Source organism: Ictalurus furcatus, chromosome 10 (genome assembly GCF_023375685.1).
Source record: "Ictalurus furcatus strain D&B chromosome 10, Billie_1.0, whole genome shotgun sequence".
Classification (NCBI taxonomy): domain Eukaryota; kingdom Metazoa; phylum Chordata; class Actinopteri; order Siluriformes; family Ictaluridae; genus Ictalurus; species Ictalurus furcatus.
Window position 1 is genome coordinate 18,037,122 of NC_071264.1, and position 20,905 is coordinate 18,058,026.

The window sequence follows — 20,905 nt, forward strand, 5'->3', positions numbered from 1 at the left end:
ATATCCATTTTGTAATACCCCACTGATTTCTGTGTCAAAATTGCCACGCAGCATAACATTTTTATTTTTAATTCTAATGCAGATAGGTGAGATGTTAAGCTCTGCAGACCCTACACACAAAGCAAGCCTCACACTGAGTTGCCCTGTATCTGGATCATGGAAGAGCTCTATGTTGGAAAAGCACAATTTGCAAGACTTTATTGAAATCAAGACCAACCCACCACCAGTGCTACCCGAGATGGAAGGTCTGCAGGAGTTTACGGAGTATCTTTCCGAGTCTCTCGAACCTCGGTTGGCTTTTGAGCTCCTTGAGCCTCCTAGCACGGTTGGCTTTCTAAAACTGTCGCGTCCTTGCTGCTATGTGTTTCCTGGTGGTAGAGGGGACTCTGCCTTCTTTGCCGTAAATGGTTTTAACGTCTTGGTCAACGGTGGGTCTAATCCACGCTCATGTTTTTGGAAACTGGTGAGACATTTGGACAGAGTGGACTCCATACTGATGACGCACATTGGTGCAGATAACTTGCCAGGTATGAACAGCTTCCTCCGGAGAAAAATGGCAGAGCAAGAAGAAGAGGATTCGGCTGGCTCTCAGAGCAATGAAGATTGGCAAAGGAACTTAATATCTCCAGAAATCGGGGTTGTGTTCCTTAATGCTCCTGAAAGACTTAAGACACTCCTATGTGATCCTAGGGTCTTTCGTGGCTGTGATCAGGTTTCACTTACACTACAACATCTAGACAGGTTATCTATCTCTCCAGAATCCCTCAGTCGTCCTAACGGTCCAAATATTGAACCGCTGATCCTCTTTCAGAAGATGGGAGTTGGTCGTTTGGAACTGTATGTTCTTAATCCAGTCAAAGGTAGTAAAGAACTAGAAACGTTTATGCAAAAATGGCCTAGTAGTGCCTCTGGTGTGAAGGGTTCAGAGATTCCTTTACCCTGCCTGGTTTCAATATGTGCACTGTTGGTATGGCATCCTGCTAGCCCTCAGGAAAAAATTGTCCGTGCTCTCTTCCCTGGTTGCACACCACAGGCAAAGATATTTGATGGGTTGGAGAGGTTGAAACATCTAGACTTCCTTAAGCACCCAGTGGTGAGTTTAAAGGATCTTGAATCATCTAAACCCGATAAGCAACCAAAGCGAACAGAGAGCAAAGAGAGTCTTAAGTCTCTCACCAAAGACTCAAGACCCGGAAGTGCCTACCTCACCAAAGACAAGGTAAGCAGAATTGACGTAAAGAAACAAGACACTAAACTCAAAGCCAAATCTATAAGTGAAACAGGCCAAAAAGAGAGTAAAGAAGTGGAAGAAAAAGCAAAGCCAAAAGATGAGGTGAAACCGAGAATCTCTAAGCCTGAAAAGCAATTGGCTAAAAAGGAGCCTGTTAAAGAAGAGAAGAAAGAAGTGAAGAAGAAAGAGGAACGACCCTCGACAAGTCTTTCTAAGAAAGACGAAAATGTTGAGAAAAAGAAGGAACCCATGAAGAAAGAGTTGGGATCCAAACCTAAAAAAGATATTAAACCTGAAATAAAGAAAGAGATTAAGAAGGATGTTAAACCAGAAGAGAAGAAAATGACAACTAAACCAGTTGTTAAGGATGCTAAGAAAACCTCTGGAGGCATGTCCGCAGATGCGAGGAAACAATCAGGCAAGAATGGGTCTTTAAAGAAAGACTTGACAATCACTAAAAAGGAAAGTTTATCTAAAGGGATGAAGTCAAAAGCAGAGAATATTGAAGGGCACAATCTGAAACCAAACTCTGATCAACAGTTGTCTGAGGATATTGGTGCAGACTTTGAGAAGTTAAAACTAGAAAATCGAGTATTGGATGAAGAAGGGAATTGTTTAGGTTCTGTTGTTAAAGGCACTGAGCAAGCTGAGAAAGATCAACATCAGTTGAATGGAGCACAAAGTGGAACAAACTTGTCGGAAACTCCAGAGAAATTTCGATGTACAGAGACATTGTCTGCCTCTCATTCTGCACTGGGAACTCCTTCACCACTTGCAAAGACTCCAAAAAGTGAGAAGAGTGTCAATTTTGAGCTCACACCAATGGAGAACAGGTTAATAGATGAAGCCCTTGAAACGGGGTCTCTAGCAAACTGTGCAGGACAGGCGTCTTTCTGTCAATATCCTGAAAATGATCATCAAGGCGTTGGTCCTGAAGATACTCATGAGGCAGTTAGCTCAAAAAGTCATGTGACTGCCAACTCCACATCTTTTAAGGACATACTCCCAGATGCCTCCTCCACAGTCACGTCCCTGCCTGCTGAGGAAGGTTCTCCACACTCAACTGAAGTTGATAATTCTTTATCAGTTTCTTTCGACCAAGTAGTCCCCCCTGTTGGACAAACTGAAGACAGTGTATACACCAATGGACATTTGGTGGAAAGTGATTCAAAAGCGCATATGTCATTACCTTTAAGAACATTCCATAATGGTGACAAGAACTATAACGGGCCTGAGAAACATCTCTCTGGCCCACAAGGTCTCCTCCCTGATATGCCACCTCATGATGTCGATCTTTGTTTGGTATCTCCATGTGAATTTGAGCATCACAAATCTCCAGACAACCAAACAGGGTTAACTTGCCCAGGTGCTCACAACTTCTTGCCTGAGAGTGACAAGTCTCAAGAGCCTGCTAAATCACTTTCGCAGTGTAACAGTAACAGTGTTTGCTATTCTCCACAAGGCCAAGAGACGACGCCAACCTCCATCAGCGACTCCCTTCCTACAGTCTCAGACTCTGATGTCCCGCCAGCTACCGGAGAGTGTCCTTCAATTAGTGAAGATTTGGATTCTGATGAGGAGTCTGCTGACCTCTTCCAACCCCATCATCCACATGATCATCCCAGCAGTCACTCGTTTCACATGGATGTGGCACATTCTTCTCCAGATCCCCCTCCACCACCAATGAAGGACTTGCCCCCCCTCCCACCCCAGCCTGGCGCCTGTATGGTTGACCCTGAAGCCGATTCCCTTGGCAAGTCTTCAAAGAATGTAGCTGCAAAGGCCAAAAAACCAGCAACTTCTGGCACACAGAAGATGGCAGCTGCAAATACCTCAGCACAAAGTAGCAAGACAAAGGCTGGTTCTCAGGCAACAACAAGTGGTACAATTAGGTCATCATCAAGCTTGGATGCAAAGTCAGCTTCTCGTAGTACCATTGGTAACACAAGACCAATGTCAGGAAGTTCTAAACCCCAATCAGGTGTGCACAACTCCGATTTTATTTTACAGTATGGGTCAGGTTTTTGAATGGTAATCTTATAGGCCAGTCCTGGAGGTTCTCCAGCTTCCCTGCAGAGTTTTAAGCTTTCTGTTCTTCTTCTAATTCTTTAAGCACTTCCCCTTACGCTAATCACTGGGAGAAATGCTGGCGCAGATGTGTTAAGGCTCTGGGCTATTGATCAGAATGTTGTGAATTTGAATCCCAACATTACCAATTTGCTACAGTTGGGTCCTTGAGCAAGGCGCTTAACCCAAAGATGTATCCTGTCTCAGTTGTAAGTTGCTTTTTATGAAAGTGTTAACCAATATAAATTAACAAACCAGGGTTTGGTAATCAGATGAGCCGAATCAGGTGTTGGGAGTACAGAGAAACTTGAAACTCTGTGGGGCAGTGGATGTCCAGGAAAGTAAGAAATCTAATCGTAGAACTTTATCAATTTCTTTAAAAGACCCAATCAACCCAAAATATCATTAGCATCTCCTCTATTTGCAGGTACAGTGGGTAACAAGTCAAATGCTGCATCAGTTTGTCTGGACCTAGCATACCTACCCTCTGGCTTTGCAGCGTCTACGGTTGACGTGGAGTTTTTCCGCCATGTGCGCTCATCCTGCTATATAATAAGTGGGGAAGAATCGTACAAGGACTCTGTCATGAAGCCCATCCTTGAATCTCTGTTAGAAGGCAAGGTGGCTTGGCCAGACATACAGGTCAGTAATAATTCAACTTATGCTAATGTATTTTCATTTTATTTCAGGCATGTTTCTAAAAAAAAGAATCATAAAACTCAGTCCATTTGCAAATTTTATCACTACATCCAACCATGTTTATGGCATGTTTATCAGCCTTGTCTTGGGGGAGCTAAAATTCATTTTGCTAGCTTGATCAGTCTCACTAGCAAAATGTCTAGCTAGCATTAGCATGTAGCCTATTGAACTTCATATTATTTAGGTTTTGTAACTTATTATTTATGTTTTGTGTCCAGTAACAAAGAAATCAAGGAGTTCCTTTGTATGATGTTTAAGAGCGAATTATTGAAACTTTTCCTGCTTTGGTTTGTTGATTAATCACTTTAAACCCACTCATGTGGCTGATCATGGGAAGTTGGGCTTTTGAGGATTTATTGAATCTTATTGTAGCGTCTCATCTTTTTCAGGTCACTCTGATCCCCACTTTTGATTCACTGACGATGCACGACTGGTACCAAGAGACACATGAAAGACAAAAAGAGCTAGCGATAACTGTGTTGGGGAGCAACAGTACTGTGGCCATGCAGGATGAAACATTCCCTGCCTGCAAAGTGGAGTTTTGAGCGGGAAGTGTGGGGGGGAAGTCTTACAAAGAAATCACTCCAGTTTTAATCACTTTAGCACTTAGGCCAATTCAGCTGTAACTTTTATGGAAATTTTTGTTCAAAGCTTAGTAGCAGATATGTAACAGCTCAGATATCTATTAATTAGTACTGAGCTCTGTGAATTAGCTAAAAAAAAAAAAACTGTGAATCTCCATTAATGAAGATTTACAGAAGTTAATGGTAGTATGTAATGGATCTTGTGTGAACAAAAGGAGTAAACAAAAGTTTGGGTTTTTTTGTTTGTTTGTATGTTTTGTTTGTTTGAATTTTTTGTGTTGGTGGCAGTTATTGTTTTAACAGTCCCAAGCTGTATAGACTTTATAGATCACAATAATATGTTTATTTCCCTCATTACTACAGTCTGTTGCATGGTTGCACAGTTTGGATTTTCAGCACAAATGGGGAAACACAAAACACAGTGGACTTTGTGATGCACAGGAGGAGGCTAGATGGTCACTGCACCGGTCCCACAGGGTTATTTTTATTATCTCTAAATGACAAATGTTTTGCTTTGGCTGTTGGTTATAATCAAGCATGTAATTTTTTCATGTTACCCATTTCCTGAACCGAATGATTGATTGATTTACTGTGTAGAGATGAGATCACGATTGCATGTTTGAACAATTTGTCAGTATTTCTTTTATTTTTTATTATTTTTTATTTTTTTAGTTTTCACATTTGCTGTTGATGTTGATCATGCATCACACAATCACCAGTGTTCAGCAACTACTTGTTTTCTGCAGCTGTGGATTTATGCTGTGTTCAACTAAAGCTAGTAACTTGTCATTTGCAACCTCACACCAGGAAAAACCAAAGAAAATGCCCCTTAACTCTCAAGTCCTACTTTCAAAGTCAGGAAGGTCTCCTGAACTCAGCATATGACGTCATGTCAACAGTAAATAAAAATAATTCTTTAAAAATACTTTAGATTAATCAACATGGACAACTTGGTTAACTGTAAGTGACCGTGCAGTTTGCTGTTTTGAGGAAGTAAATACATCATAAGCTCATGAGCAATTTTCTGTTAGTTGGTTAGATTGTTGTTAACAAAACACATGTCCATGTTTTATCCCCGATTTCTAGCCGGAATGCACCAAGCTTAAATATTATGCAATTCCGACTTCAGTCTTCCCATTTCCGAGTTAAGTTGAACGCAACATAAGTGTAGTCCAGGATTAATTTGATGTAGTGACGGTACACTGTGAGCCAATTGTTTTATAAAACCATCATGTACATGTTTTTATTTTTACAATTCAGAAACATGTTCTGTATGTTTTGATGCATGGTAACGAAACACTAACCCAAGGAATCTTTCATTACTGTTTCCTGGATTAAAAATTCAGATTTTGGTTCAGAAATAGTATGGGAAAGTTGCTTGAAGTTTTTTCAGCATCTTAAAAGATTTCTTTTCTCCAAAAATAAAATGTAATAAAAAGCTAATGTAAACAACAAATTGGCAACGCAGTCACAGTTTTGCTGAGTTACGGTAAACACCCGACTCAGCTCGACTAGTTTGCGATCTAGGAGATGATGAGTGAGTATTGATGGTTGTATTAACATAAAAGTTGAAGCTTTCCAAGCTGATCTGTTTCAGCAGGGTATACAGAGGAAGAGTCAAGAGAACTGGACAGACTAAAGGATTAAAGTGATGTTATATAGCTTTCTCTTTCAGCAAGTGAATGTGGAAATAGACCAACATGTAGTCTAATTGAAGGATTAAACCATGACTCAGAATTTCATTGTAAAATAAGCCTTTGACACCAGGATTTTTAGGTGTTAATTATAAAGATTAATATGAATGTCATTCGGTGTGAATTTTCTCTTCAATTCAGAAAAAATAAAACAAATAATACAATGCCACATAATAGTTGAGAATTGCAGATTTTGCAGTGTTAATCAATAACTAATTTGGAGATTAAACTAATTACTTTTAACTGTAGAGGGTTTTTTTGTGCTAGTGTACCATTTGGCACACCATGGAGAAAAGGTGGTACACTGTAAAAGATCACTATGTCTGTCTGATTATGGTTAATGGAGGACTAAGGAATGTGGATACATTGAGATTCCTAAGTAGTACACTTTTAGAGTAGACACTTACAAATCTGACAGCTTGATTATTATTATTTTTTTCTTCTTTACACCCCCTCCCCTCTCAAAGTGTGTGATGTAATCAAGTCCACAAGCCTTAAACACTATCAACTCCAATTTGGCTGAACAAATCAAATGCTTCAGATTGATGATTTGCATATTTGCAAACTGGGTCATGTGAGTGAAAATACATTTGCATTAAAGCAGTCTGCACTATTTAAACTTATGCTATTGTATCTCCTTTTTTTAAAAAATACAATTTCTTCACTCTAATCTTGTCATTATCACATCAGATGTAGTTATTTGTATCAGAGTATTAAAGCCAAGTGTTCAAGGGAAATCAAAGGAACTAAACTTTACAGCTGTCAACTCCAAGACCAGGATTAGCCTAGGTCAACACCCTATCTTAAGGGGAACGAGTCAGTGAGTCAAGATTGAGACCAAAAACCATGCAATCCTTTTCGAGGCTAAGTTTTTACATCAATTATTTGGCTTTTGGACAAGGCATTTCGGTCTACACGTACGTTATTTGGACTCTCGGCTGAGACAGTAATTTAGACTAATCATTTAGTGAGACCAATACCCAAGATTGAGACCGTTCCAAGTACAAATGTCAAATGTCTGTGACTGGTCCAAGACCAGGACTAGCCGTGTTCAAGTCAAGACAAGAGTCTTCGGGGGGCTGAGACCAAGACCATATTTAACGAGACCAATAGCCAAGATTGAGACAAATTCAAGTACAAATACCATTTATTCCAAGCCAACTCAGAAAATGTCTTCCAACCGGACGCAAGTCCTACAGCCCTATCTATAACAGTACAGTAACATCTCCAAAATGTACATACATGGAGAGTTAAATACATATATCAATAAAGGTTTGCAAAGTTTTTCAGTAGATCAGGTACTAATGGTTTTAGAAATAGGTTTACCAACAACAAATTTAAAACCAGTCAGTAAATAATTCTGATGAAGATTGGAAGATGATTAACACAGGTTGTACACGGAACAGATTTAGTCTACAGCTGAACAGCTACAAGGTGGCCAATAAGGTAGGCGTGTGTAATAAAATGCAAGGTGATTACATTATTGTGGTCACATTTAGCCCTTTTTAAACTTTCTTTTTAATAACATTTTTATGTGGTTTCTTTGCTGCACTTTGTTCTTAAAAGGTTAACAGGGTTGAGGCTTTTTAACATTGAATTAGCATTAGGGAATTAAGTTATTAGAATGTCCTTAATTCCCTAAAGCTAATTCTTTTTTAATTTACTTTCAGTCTATATTTTGGGTAATAGATTGCGTCATTCCGATTCGTTCCAAAGTTCTGGCCAGGTGTTTACATACTTTTGGTCATATAGTGTACATTATAGCAGATATAAACAGTTGTTTCCTCATCAACTTCTCTTTCTTTCTCTTGAAAAAAACAACAGCTTGTCATGTTACAGAGACACTGCAACATACTGTTACAAAGCACTTACACTACAGACCCCTTCAATAAATGTTACATAAAATCTCGTAACAGAAAATTTCACCAAATCAACGGTTATAGATTTTCTTTGTTAAATATGTTTTATCCTTAGTTTATGTGGAGTGTCTGCCATACAAGTCCCTGCAAAAGAACTGTCACTATAAACATCATAACATGATAGAAGGAGTGCATTAATATACACCTGTGATTTGTTTCAGCCAGAAACACTGTCAGAGCTGTGCTGTAATAGAAAAACAATCCACACCTTCTGATCTGGAAATTTAAAAGGTGCTGTGGTATAAAATGGTTTCATTTATTTTGTCTGATTTAGAAAACATTCAAATGCTTCATAGTCTTTAGCACTATAACATTTTGCCCTGTGAGGGATTATGAAGTCATTTTTCTCCACTCTTTAGCCCACTTGAGCCCTCTGGTGGACAGAACCAGATGTTCAGGGGAGCATTTTTGCCCTCAAAGCCTTTAGATTTCCTTTGTTGACTCCACATCTCCATATTAAGCTCACTCCCATAACTTTATAAGTGTTGTTTGGCTTGAATAGTGGTTCACAGCCACCTGGTCTGAGACACATCTGTCCGGCACATTCCAGCATTTCCTTGCTTCCACAAACTCTCAACGACTCAGGAAGTGTCTGTTAGTGTTCGAGCTGATGAGCTAATGAGCTGGACAAGGGGACACCAGCATCGTGATAGATGACTGTTCATAAGCGATTTAATTAATATTAGTAATATGAATTAACTTTTGAGCACTTCTAGCTTTGAATTTTGGTGAAAAGAGGACTGCATTCAAGAAAAATCCCCAAGCCCACGGTAAAATCTGGTGCTGGATTATCACTGCTTTAGGTCTGTTTTGCAACTGTTGGTCCATGAACTCTTGTGAAGAGCATCATGAATTCTGCAAAGTATCAGGACATGTTAACCAAACCCTGGTTACCTCTGTCAAGAGGATAATACTCTGCTTTAGATGGGGCTTTCAAAAATCAAATCAAATCAAATTTTATTTGTCACATACATAACCATACATAGACCATACAAAACATAAAATTAAATATAATAAAGATAAAATTATAATCATAAAAAAAGAAAGAATATAATACAATAGAGAATAAAACTAGAATATATGAATACAATTTATTATTATTTTTTTTACAATTATATATAGTAAGATTACAAAACTGAAAAGAAAAATGTACAATTATACTAAATGGGCTAGAAAAACTGTACATGTGCAAATGAGGTGTGCAAATTTTAGTGAGTGCAAAATACGATGTGAGTGAATGTAAAGATGTTAAAATGTAATAAGAGGCAAGATGAGGTAGGGGATGTTTGTGTGATAATGAAGAAGATAATGACCCCAAGCATACACTGAAATCAATCCAGAAAATATTTCTGTGTTTTGCAGTGATTGTCAGTCTCAGGATTTGAAACCTCTTTAAAAACCTGTAGCCTAAATAGAAGAAGATGTCTGCAAAAGATGAGAATGTTTTGCTTGAAGGGGGGTCCATATCCTTGTTAGTCATTAAAGGAAGAGACACATGGTCATGGTATTGCCACTGTTACAGATTTAACCAAGTACTGTGTCTGTATATTAATTAATCTAAAGTCAATACTGCTACAAACTAATTTAAAAGTACATAAGGGACATTTTACACTGTGCATTTCACAGTTTGCACAGCCATGTTGTTGTCAATGCCACTCTGTAAACAGGGAAGGAATTGTTGAGAAGTTGATGAGTTGAAATTTCAGATTGAGGGGCCTTTTTTTTGTTTTTAAAGCGAGGAATTACAAGTTGTAACTTTGCCTTGCACGTAGCATCAGAACAGACAACATGTTGGACATCGATGCAGATGGACTTCAGCAGCTGAAGACCACACTGAGTTCCAGTCAGAGAACAGGAACCTGGGTTCAATCTGGGTACAGTATGCACAGGCTCACCCAAACTGGATAGTTTTAGATTGAAAAAGATCCCTTTTTTCCCCATTATAGTTTCTTCAGTCATGTAATGAGTATTATTATTATATTTCTATTACATTACAATCCTGGAGTTGAGTTATTCTTCTTCATATAAACTAAAAGTTCTATCTGCTCTCTTCCACATACATGAGTTCACAGAGACTCAGCTGACTAGGGTCAGAGAGAGAGAGTAACACCATCAGTTTTGCTCTCTTGGACTCCGGGCCACTGATGACTGTAGCATCATGGCATCACAATATTCCAAGGATTAACTGAACAATGCCCAGATGGGTTTTTTTTTTTCGACAATACTGGATTAATAAAAAGAAAGTGTTGGAGAGGGGTTTCATCCTTTTATCCTTTTATTAGTCTGTATTTCACTCAAAAAGCAAAGAGGATCACTGTCCAATCACAGGCCTTCACGGAAATGGGGGGGGCGTGGTTAAGTCACAGGACAGACCCGAATATCAAACATAACGTTTTGGTTTCGTTTCCTCACTCGAGCTGTGAGACTTTATTTCCGTCTTTAATCTCTCTCGTTTCTGAACTTTCACAGAGGTTGGAGTATTATACATTTCTAATGATATATTTAGTTTTACTCAATATCGCAGCTCAATACTAGAGTAACAAGTTCCTGAATAGATTTGCTTTTATTTACTTTACTGCATGGTTTAAACGTTGTTAATGTTTTTTTTTTCCTTCTGCAGTTTCTAGAAGGGTTGATGTACATATTTGCTCATCATGAATAGTAGGTCAAGTTTTGCACAACTTATGAATCAAGCAAAAGAAACAAACGAGAAGCCAACACAAAGCTTTAGTTTACCAGGTATGATTTTTATTTGTTGTACACTATATTTCATAAGTTTAGCTACTTGTATTTATCTTTTAAAGAGATCCGGCTATAATAATCACCTACAACTGTATATTGAACATTTCTTCTTATTATGTGCAGTGCTTTATTATTTCTTATTATAATAAACAATATGAAAAAATATCATGTAGTAAAAAATCATCTTCAAAAAAAAAACTGAAAAAAAAAACCTAAACATAAACCCTAAGGACCAGTGTCCTCCAGAACTATTGACACCCTTCTTAAAAATGAACAACAATGACTGTATGTACTAAATATAACACAATAATAATAAAAAAAAATCTACATATATACACATATTTTCAGAAACACATATGGCAACACTGTTGATGCCCTTATGGACAACTACATAAACACTTTTGGCATGTTTGGAAAAAAAAAGAAGTTAATCGTGATAGAAGTTCTGCCCATACCTGCACTCTTTTTCTGTGATTAAAAAACTATCCAGGTGCAATTGTATTATTATCCAGACCAATTATAATAATGTAGCGGTGTTCCAAGTGTACTTATATTTAGTATAAATGCACTGGGGCGCTTGACTGTTTGTATCAATCTGCTCCTATGTGCTCGCCATGCAAAATTTGAATTCTACCTACAATCCCACTGAAACAGTTACTACAGTATAGTTAGTGACATCATGAGCAGGTATGGCAAACGATACATTTTCATGAATATAACTTCTGACTTAAAATATGAACGCTCGGCATTTAAAGATGAAATGGAAGAAGGACAGCCAATTTCACCGAATACATTTTTAACAGGCATTGTGAGCTAGCTAACCATCTAGCCAAAGGGCGGTCAGTGAGCGTGGCTTCTTTGGGGTCTATTTCCACTAGTGGAACAAAAATAAACAAATTATTTGGACACTGTGTCTGAAATGTCACTTACTCAATATTAATTTCTTATTGACAAAACTGTTAAAACTGATCAAAGCAATATCACACTCGCAACCGTGGTGTTATAATGAATATGTACTGAATATGAAGCTGTGATTACCTGCAGCCTTGTGTCAATGGTCGAATCACACTCCTGCTGATATTCAGTTAAAATCGCAATTTTATTCGTGATATATTGCTCAAATAAGATACATAAAAGTAAAATAATCAGATGGATACTTTTGTTTATACTTTTGTTGCAACATCACCAACTACAGCACAGCAAAATACACCTAAATATCTATTCACACACATGGCATACAGAAATAGTTTCTTAATTTAATTACTGATATTTAACATTTTTTTATGATTATTTTAAGTATAGATTGATGAAACAGAATTATTGTTACTGCCCCAGAGTTCATTATTTTTCTCTAACTGCACTTCCTAAAGTGTTTTATTACTCTTATTTTGCTAAAGATTACAACTTTTATTAATAAAAGGATGATACATCATACTCTTTATCCAGTTATAGATACTTTTAATGTTGTTGAACGTCCACAATAAAAGTTCATGTTAGTTCCTATTCTCACTTATGTTATAGCAGCTACAAAGATTAATTCCCTCACAGTCCTCTCTTTTTTTTTATCTCTCTTGAAGTTGATAACTTGTTATATAGTGCTGACTCTGACTCCTTCCAGAAATATTAAACAAACTTTTCTTACAGAAAACTTCACCATATGAATGTTTACACATTTGTTTGTCAATGCATTTATGTGATGCATGTACTGTACAAGTCCCTGTGAATGAACTGATACTGTAGAAATGAGCGCATTAACATAACACTGCGATTTACAGCTGCACTATGGTCAGAGCTGCTTTTATAGAAAATTAATCAACACCTTCTGACCAATCAAAATCCAGAATTTAACAGTACTGGGATATAAATAATTTTATTTCTGGTTATTACTTAATATGACTGAATAAATTACAGTGGTAGCAGGAGCAGTTGTAGGTAGCCTCCATTTTGTTTTCTGTCTAAATATTTAGATTTAATAAAATAATTATAATTTATATTTTAATTTTTTTTGTCCACCCCATTGTGAAATTTTTGATGTCATGTTAATCTTTCAACATGTTTTGTGTGTATGCTGTTACTTATCGACACTGTAGTGGAGCCGAACGCAGGACTTTTTACTATCGGAAAACCAGCAGATGATAAGCCCCAGGAAAAAAATAAAGACAGCACTCCCAAAGGCATAAACAAAGACAGAGTCGTGGGCAGAGGTAAGAAATAAAATAGTCTTGTTTTGTTCCAAAGGTTTATTTATCTGATGGAAACTTGGCTTAAAGCATACAATGTGGAAAAAAAATTTGGTGAAGCACAGTCACTTTTACCATCCTGATTATTTTTCTATAACAGCACATCTTGAACTGTTTTATTCCACTTCTACTACAGCAATTTGCCAACAGTTACACTTTTTAGTAATTAAAGAATGGCACTGTACATTTTTATCAGTTTATAGTTACGTTCAATTTTGTGGAATGTCCAAGAAACATGTTAGTTCCTGTCTGACATACATTATAGCAACTATAAACAGATATTCCCTCACCAGCCTCTTTCTTTTCTCTCTCTTTTGAAGTTAACTTTAAAGTGACAGCTTAAAACTTAATGTTACAGCTTTATCTCCATCTGTTACAAAGATCTGACACTGGAGACTCCTTCCATAAATGTTAAATAAACATCCAACCAAACTTTTTTGTGTTAAATAACACATTTTAAAATCAGTTTATTATTAGACTTCGGTTATGTTATGTGGCCTGTCCCTGTAAACGAGTTGTTACTATAAAAACAATAAAGTCTTATTAACTTCAAGAGAGAGACAAAGAGAGGCTGGTAAGGAAATGACTGTTTATAGCTGTTATAATTTAAGGGAGAACAGCAACTAACTTGTTTCATAGACTATACTGGAATTGTGCTGGAACACAAACTTCTTATCACTAGCCCAGAGCATTAACCACTTAGCCACCTCTGCCTCTGTTGGTGTATTTAAATGTAATTATAAACATAAAAAAAGTACAATTTATCATTCTGGAATAAAAAATTTTAATTGTTGGGAAATTACTGTGGTGTAAGAGAAATAAAACACTTCAGAACAAGCTGTTATAGGAACATAATCAACGTAACAGTATCTTCACTTTGTCACATTGTGCCATTGTTGATTATTTTCCTATAACCATATCTCCTGTCATTTGTTTGTTTCTTACATATTGTATTACTAATTCACTTTGCAGATTTGTGGCCAGCTTTTAATGTACTCGAGACTCCATGGAGATCAGTGAACTGGACCTCTGAGTCAGTATAACAGCAGCTTTACTACATACTCATGTCAAATACAGTGCATCCGGAAAGTATTCACAGCGCTTCACTTTTTCCACATTTTGTTATGTTGCAGCCTTATTCCAGAATGAATTAAATTCATTATTTTCCTCAAAATTCTACAAACAATACCCCATAATGATAACGTGAGAGAAGTTTGTTTGAAATCTTTGCAAATTTATTAAAAATATTTGCACCCTGTTTCCACTGATCATCCTTGAGTTGTTTCTACAACTTGATTGGAGTCCACCTGTGGTAAATTCAGTTGATTGGACATGATTTGGAAAGGCACACCTGTCTACATAAGGTCCCACAGTTAACAATACATGTCAGAGCACAAACCAAGCCATGAAGTCCAAGGAATTGTCTGTAGACCTCCAAGACAGGATTGTATTGAGGCACAGATCTGGGGAAGGGTACAGAAACATTTTTGCAGCTTTGAAGGTCCCAATGAGCACAGTGGCCTCCATCATCGTAAATGGAAGAAATTTGGAACCAGCAGGACTGTTCCTAGAGCTGGCCGCCTGGCCAAACTGAGTGATCGGGGAAGAAGGGCCTTAGTCAGGAAGGTGACCAAAAACCCGATGGTCACTCTGACAGAGCTCCAGTGTGACTCTGTGGAGAGAAGAGAACCTTCCAGAAGAACAACCATCTCTGCAGCACTCCACCAATCAGGCCTGTATTGGAGAGTGTCCAGAAGGTAGTCACCCCTCAGTAAAAGGCACATGACAGCCCGCCTGGGGTTTGGCAAAAGGCACCTGAAGGTCTCTCAGACCAAGATCAAGACAAAGATTGTACTCTTTGGCCTGAATGGCAAGATTCATGTCTGGAAGAAACCAGGCACCAGTCATCACCTTGCCAATACCATCCCTACATTGAAGCATGGTGGTGGCAGCATCATGCTGTGGGGATGTTTTTCAGTGGCAGGAACTCGGAGACTAGTCAGGATTGAGGGAAAGATGAATGCAGTAATGTACAGAGACATCCTTGATGAAAACCTGCTCCAGCGCACTCTGGACCTCAGACTGGGGCGAAGGTTCATCTTCCAACAGGACAACGACCCTAAGCACACAGCCAAAAAGGAGTGGCTACCGGACAACTCTGTGAATGTCCTTGAGTTGCCCAGCCAGAGAACAGACATGAACAGACATGAACCCGATTGAACATCTCTGGAGAGATCTGAAAATGGCTGTGCACCGACGCTCCCCATCCAACCTGATGGAGCTTGAGAGGTCCTGCAAAGAAGAATGGGAGAAACTTCCCAAAAATAGGTGTGCCAAGCTTGTAGCATCATACTCAAAAAGACTTGAGGCTGTAATTGGTGCCAAAGGTGCTTCAACAAAGTATCGAGCAAAGGCTGTGAATACCTATGTACATGTGCTTTTTTTGTTTTTTATTTTTAATAAATTTGCAAAGATTTCAAACAAACTTCTTTCACGTTGTCATTATGGGGTATTGTTTGTAGAATTTTGAGGAAAATAATGAATTTAATCCATTCTGGAATAAGGCTGTAACATAACAAAATGTGGAGAAAGTGAAGCGCTGTGAATACTTTCCGGATGCACTGTATTTGTGTACACAGAATGTTTAAAAGGTGTTCTGTATTGTGCAATTAGATCCAGGAAGGAACTGATGGAGATGGTCGAGTCATACAAACCGGCCAGCGGGGCTGTGTCCGAGGCCAGAGTCCTGCTTCTGGGTCCCGTTGGTGCGGGAAAGTCCAGTTTCGTTAGCTCTGTGCAGTCAGTCTTTTCTGGACGTGTCCTTAACCGGGCCATGGTGGGCTCATCTACTTCTGCAAGCTTCACAAAAAAGGTATAGAAGTCAAGAAAACTGTATCATGGAAGTGGGTTTATTAGAGCTAATCTGAGAATTGTCAGTACACTAGGGGTTGTGATACAGGTAGACAAAAACAGAGCAGAATAATGGATAATTTAAAAAAAAAAAAGGTTTTGTCATGTCTATTTATTTATCCATTTATAGATATTTTTAATGTTGTGTCATATCTGCAAAACAAGTTATTTCCTGTTCTTTACATTATAGCACCTATAAACAGTCGTTCCCTCACCATATTCTCTTTTTTTCTCTTGAAGTTAATAAGACAAAAAATTGCTAAGCTTGCTGTGTTAATGAGAAGCTGCAAAGTGTAAAGTCCTGATGACTTTCCTGTGTTGGAATAGTTACAGCTTTATCTCTGACTGTTACAAAGCTCTGACACTGGAGACTACTTTCGTAGATGTTAAATGTCTCCTTATCAGCAATTGCTTATATTTTTTAATCTGTTTATGTGGCATATCCCTGTGAATGAGCTGTTACTAAAGAAACAATAACACATTAGAATGAGCACATTAATATAAATCTGTGATTTGCAGCTGCACTACTGTCAGAACTGCTGTTATAGAAAATTAATCAACACCTTCTGACCAATTAGAACCCAGAATTCAACAGCTCTCTGGTATATTTATTGCATGAAAATTGTTAAAATAAAATGTCCTATCTCGCAGCTCCAGTCATTCCCCATCAGACGGAGTGGAGAGAAATCAGACCCCACAGCTCTGGTCCTGTGTGATATTATGGGGATTGGAGACGGAGACTCGACGGGACTGAGCCTTTATGATGCGCTGTGCGTTATTAAAGGACATGTGATAGAGGGACATCAGGTATGACTTTTAAAACTGTATCGAATAATTGCACACTGGGTTGTGATGATATATCAGTGTAATGGTATACAGTGATAATGGAATCTTAAATAGTTATACTTTTAACACGTTGGAACATGTACAGATAATGTAGAAAGATGTCGCACATACAGCATTATACCCAGTGAGGGAAGTATGGCCTCTGTGTGTGTCAGTTCCATTTAAGGAGCCATGGCTTTTGTGTATATCAGTCCTATTGAAGGAGGTGTGGCCATTGTGTGTACCTAGTGAAGGAAGGATGAGTTGTCTCCCAAATGACATACTATACTCTATGCACTTATACTATGCATTATGTCCTTTGCCGTCAAGTATATGAATTTTAGAAGGGTAGTACTGTCTCAACACTAATGTTTTTTTTACTAAACAGAAGTATAAGCAGTCGATGGCAAATGACGTCAAACGCACGTAATGCGACGCCACTAGCTTTAGAGTCAATGAAAAATGTCTTCATTTTATTGTTTATGTCAGTGTTACCTTTTACCATTTGTGAGATGTCTTGTGTCGTTGGTCATCTTCAGTTTTTTTTCTCATCCACCTGGAAGCCCCTCCCTTCATCCGCTATGTAAACATAGCTACTTACCGTTAAATGCATGAAGTGTCCAGACTTCGTTTTTTCTGGTTGAATAAGTGCATCATCTGGGTACTTGAAGTGCACTTCTTCTTGGAATTTTCAGTGTGAACACACTACTCCCACTATTTATACTACAAAATGGTGTAGAATAGTGCATAAGTATGCGATTTGGGATGCACTTTTGGCTCTGTGTGTGTCAGTTCTATTGAAGGAGGTGTGGCCTTGTGTGTGTTAGTTTTACTGCAGGAGGAATGGCCTGTGTGTTTCATTTCCAGTGAAAGAGGTGTGACCTCAGCGTGTGTGTCAGTTTCATTAAATGAGAAGTGTCTTCTGTTTTTTAGTAGTCCCCGTTAAGGAAGTATGGCTTTTGTGTCTGTCAGTTCCAGTGAAGGCTGTGATGCATTTGGTACTGTGCTGCAACTGCAACCGCTGTTCATCAAATAAAATAAGTGAAATAAAACTCTATTAACAAATGAGCTTTACGGACAACCAACAACACACACGTCTCTGTATTTCCAAATATCTTGCTTTTGTATATATATATCAACTACACTAAGTGTCACATCAGTGGCCTGGCCTGTGTTATTACAGGAATCCAATTTTCCTGAACCAATTCCAAATTCCAGCAAAAAAATAGGTAAATCTAGTGCTAGTGTTTATAATCTTTTTATTCGTCGCAGTTCAGTGCAGAAGAGCCAGTCAGATCTGACATGGGCTTCATAAAGAAACCGAGCCTCAAAGACAAGATTCACTGTGTGGTGTTTGTGGTGGATGCGTCAAAAATCAACACCTACGCCAAAGGACTGAGCAACACGTTCCGGCAGCTCCGAGAAAACATCAGCAGCCTGGGTGAGGATTTCATCGCCTAAAGTAGCAAATATTTTTTCATAAATCTCAGATCAACAAACATGTAGTAATAACCCAGACATGAGTGTTAGAATAAAAAGATTCACTGGTAAACCTATTCTTGATGTTCCTGCTTTATAGCACCGCACTGCTGAATTTGTGATTTTGATTGGTAAGAAGGTGTTGGTTAATTTACTATGACAGCATCTCTGACAGTAGTGCAGGTTTTTCTAATAGCTACGATATTATATAGTAACAACTCATTCACAGACTCATACAGCAGACACGCCACATAAATGTATTTTTTTTAAAACGTGTGTAATGGTTGATATGGTGACGTTTTCTCTAAGGAGGTGTTTATTTAACATTTATGGAAGGAGTCTCTAGTGTTAGCACTTTGTAACAGTCAGAAGTAAAGCTGTAATAACAGGTTAAGATAGGTCAAGCTTTTCTGACATCTTCAGGACAGAGGAGTGTATGCTTCATTTTCTAGGTAACATGACAAGCTTTGTTTTTTTTTTGGTCTTAATAACTGGAAGAGAGAAAAAAAGAGAGCTGAAAGAAAAAAAACAACAATAAATGTAACTATACGTGGATAAAAAATCATGCTGTGTTCTTTAAAAAAATATCAATTGTTAGTATAGGCAAATTGCTGTGGTATAAGAGCAGTAAAACATTTTGGGACAGGCTGTTTTAGGAATGTAATCAACTTCGGGGTGGTAATAATAACTCCACTTCATCACACCACCCTGCTGCTGATTATTTACCTCTAACAGCATGCCCCCAAGTGTTTTAGCCTTTACTTAAGGGAAATTGCATTCCATAAAGGGAATATAAATCCCATTAGCATACACATGAACATAAACAACAACTCTCTCTTTATTGCAGGTGTGCACCAGGTAGCGCTGCTGACTCACGTGGATGAAGTGTGCACAGTCACATGTCGAGATGCCAGCCAGGTGTACATAAGCCGCAATGTTCAGCAGCTGGTATGTGCACAATAGTGTGTGTGTGTGTGTGTGTGTGTGTGTTTCTAGATTTCACATCATGTATGTGTCAGCATCCCGGCTCTGTGCCTTAATGTGTAGATGGTGAAGGCCGGAGAACTTCTTGGAATGGCCACGTCCTATATCATACCTGTGAGAAACTACTCCTCCCAGCTGGACCTTGATGAGAGCACAGACATCTTACTGCTCAAAGCTGTCGATCACATCCTACAGTACGCTGATCTGTACTTCCAGGACGGTGCTGTGGATTATAAAGTTACCAACTAGAAATGCAGAATTCAATGCATTGATACGCCATTTATTTCTTATTTTCACTTAAGGTTTTTTTCTTCTTCAAAGTAGTTACTGTTATCTAGTTAACTAATAGCTAATGTTATAGTTGGGGTCTATTCTGTGCAATATATAATTTTGTGTATTTCAGTTTAAAAATCACATATACAAAAAATGTCTGAAGGTGAATTGGTGAAGCTAAATTGCCTATAGGTGTGAGTAAGTGTGTGAATGTGTGTGTACTAGACATCCCAACCACTCTGTATTCCTGTCTCACACCCAGTGTTTCCAGGATAAGCCAAAAATGATTTTTTTAAAAATGGAAACTGAGATAAGTAGGTAGATAGATAGAAAGATAGATTAGAGTTTCCCAACCTTTTTTCAGTCAGGGCACCCTTTGAAAATTAAAAAAACATTTGTGGCACCCTACACAAACACTAATGCTAGACAGCGTTAACCCTGGTTTATATTTGATGCGTCTGCAATAGCGCGAGGGAGCACGCGGAAAAAATGACGTCATCGCGGAGTGGGCGGTCGAGCGCGTTGAGTGCGTGAGGCTTCATTCCACGTGGTAGTTTGCACGCCATTTTTTGCTACTTGCCGCGTGGCACCGGATCTGGAAATGAATTACTTTGAGGCGACTCTTGCCGAAAGATACGATTGTACAGGCATCTCTATGATCCATCCATGCGGGACCAAAGAGATAGAGATTATCCATCCATGCGAGACCATAGAGATAGAGATGATCCATCCATGCGGGACCAAAGAGATAGAGATGATCCATCCATGCGGGACCAAAGAGATAGAGATGATCCATCCATGCGGGACCATAGAGATAGAGATGATCCATCCATGTGGGACCATAGAGATAGCCAGATGGCACAAAAATCATGGAAAGGTTTTTAAAAATAGTGATTTTGATTTGCTTTGTACATACTGCTGAAAGAATAAAGCCAAAGCTGAAAGTGTATTTGGGGGTGCACCATGTTTTCATTCATCACTTCTTCACAAATAAACACAGTCACTACACTACACAGTCAGACAGTGATTAAACCTCATTCTCTTGTCTTTATACATAGAGAATTTACACTGATGGGTGAACACACAGAGTGATCATTCTGTAATAACTTTCAGTTGTCTCTATATTGCTCTTTTTTGCATACTGTAGGTTTTTGTGAAGTTTACTGAAAACAAACATCAACAACAATAAACACAACAATTCCTCCTCAGCGTTCAGCATCTCCACGCGAGACTCCTTGTTTTTAAGCGTTGCTATAGT

General features: G+C 38.3%; 2 protein-coding genes across 2 annotated transcripts in view; both read left to right on the forward strand.

Moving 5' to 3' along the window:
• Nucleotides 1-7,742, forward strand: part of map1sa (microtubule-associated protein 1Sa) — a 30,230-nt gene extending 22,488 nt beyond the window's left edge. Inside the window, exons 5-7 of the mRNA XM_053634733.1 lie at nt 83-3,212; nt 3,726-3,940; nt 4,387-7,742. Coding sequence (XP_053490708.1) covers nt 83-3,212; nt 3,726-3,940; nt 4,387-4,542 — 3,501 coding nt within the window. The 3' untranslated portion in view covers nt 4,543-7,742. The remainder of the gene's footprint in view (nt 1-82; nt 3,213-3,725; nt 3,941-4,386) is intronic.
• Nucleotides 7,743-10,596: 2,854 nt separating this feature from the next.
• Nucleotides 10,597-20,596, forward strand: LOC128613672 (interferon-induced protein 44-like). Its single transcript, XM_053634689.1, has 9 exons — nt 10,597-10,665; nt 10,815-10,933; nt 13,027-13,140; nt 14,149-14,209; nt 15,850-16,048; nt 16,738-16,893; nt 18,184-18,352; nt 19,238-19,338; nt 19,438-20,596. Exons 2-9 carry the CDS (start codon nt 10,849-10,851, stop codon nt 19,621-19,623), a joined length of 1,071 nt encoding a protein of 356 aa, XP_053490664.1. The 5' UTR covers nt 10,597-10,665; nt 10,815-10,848; the 3' UTR covers nt 19,624-20,596.
• Nucleotides 20,597-20,905: the final 309 nt, after the last annotated feature.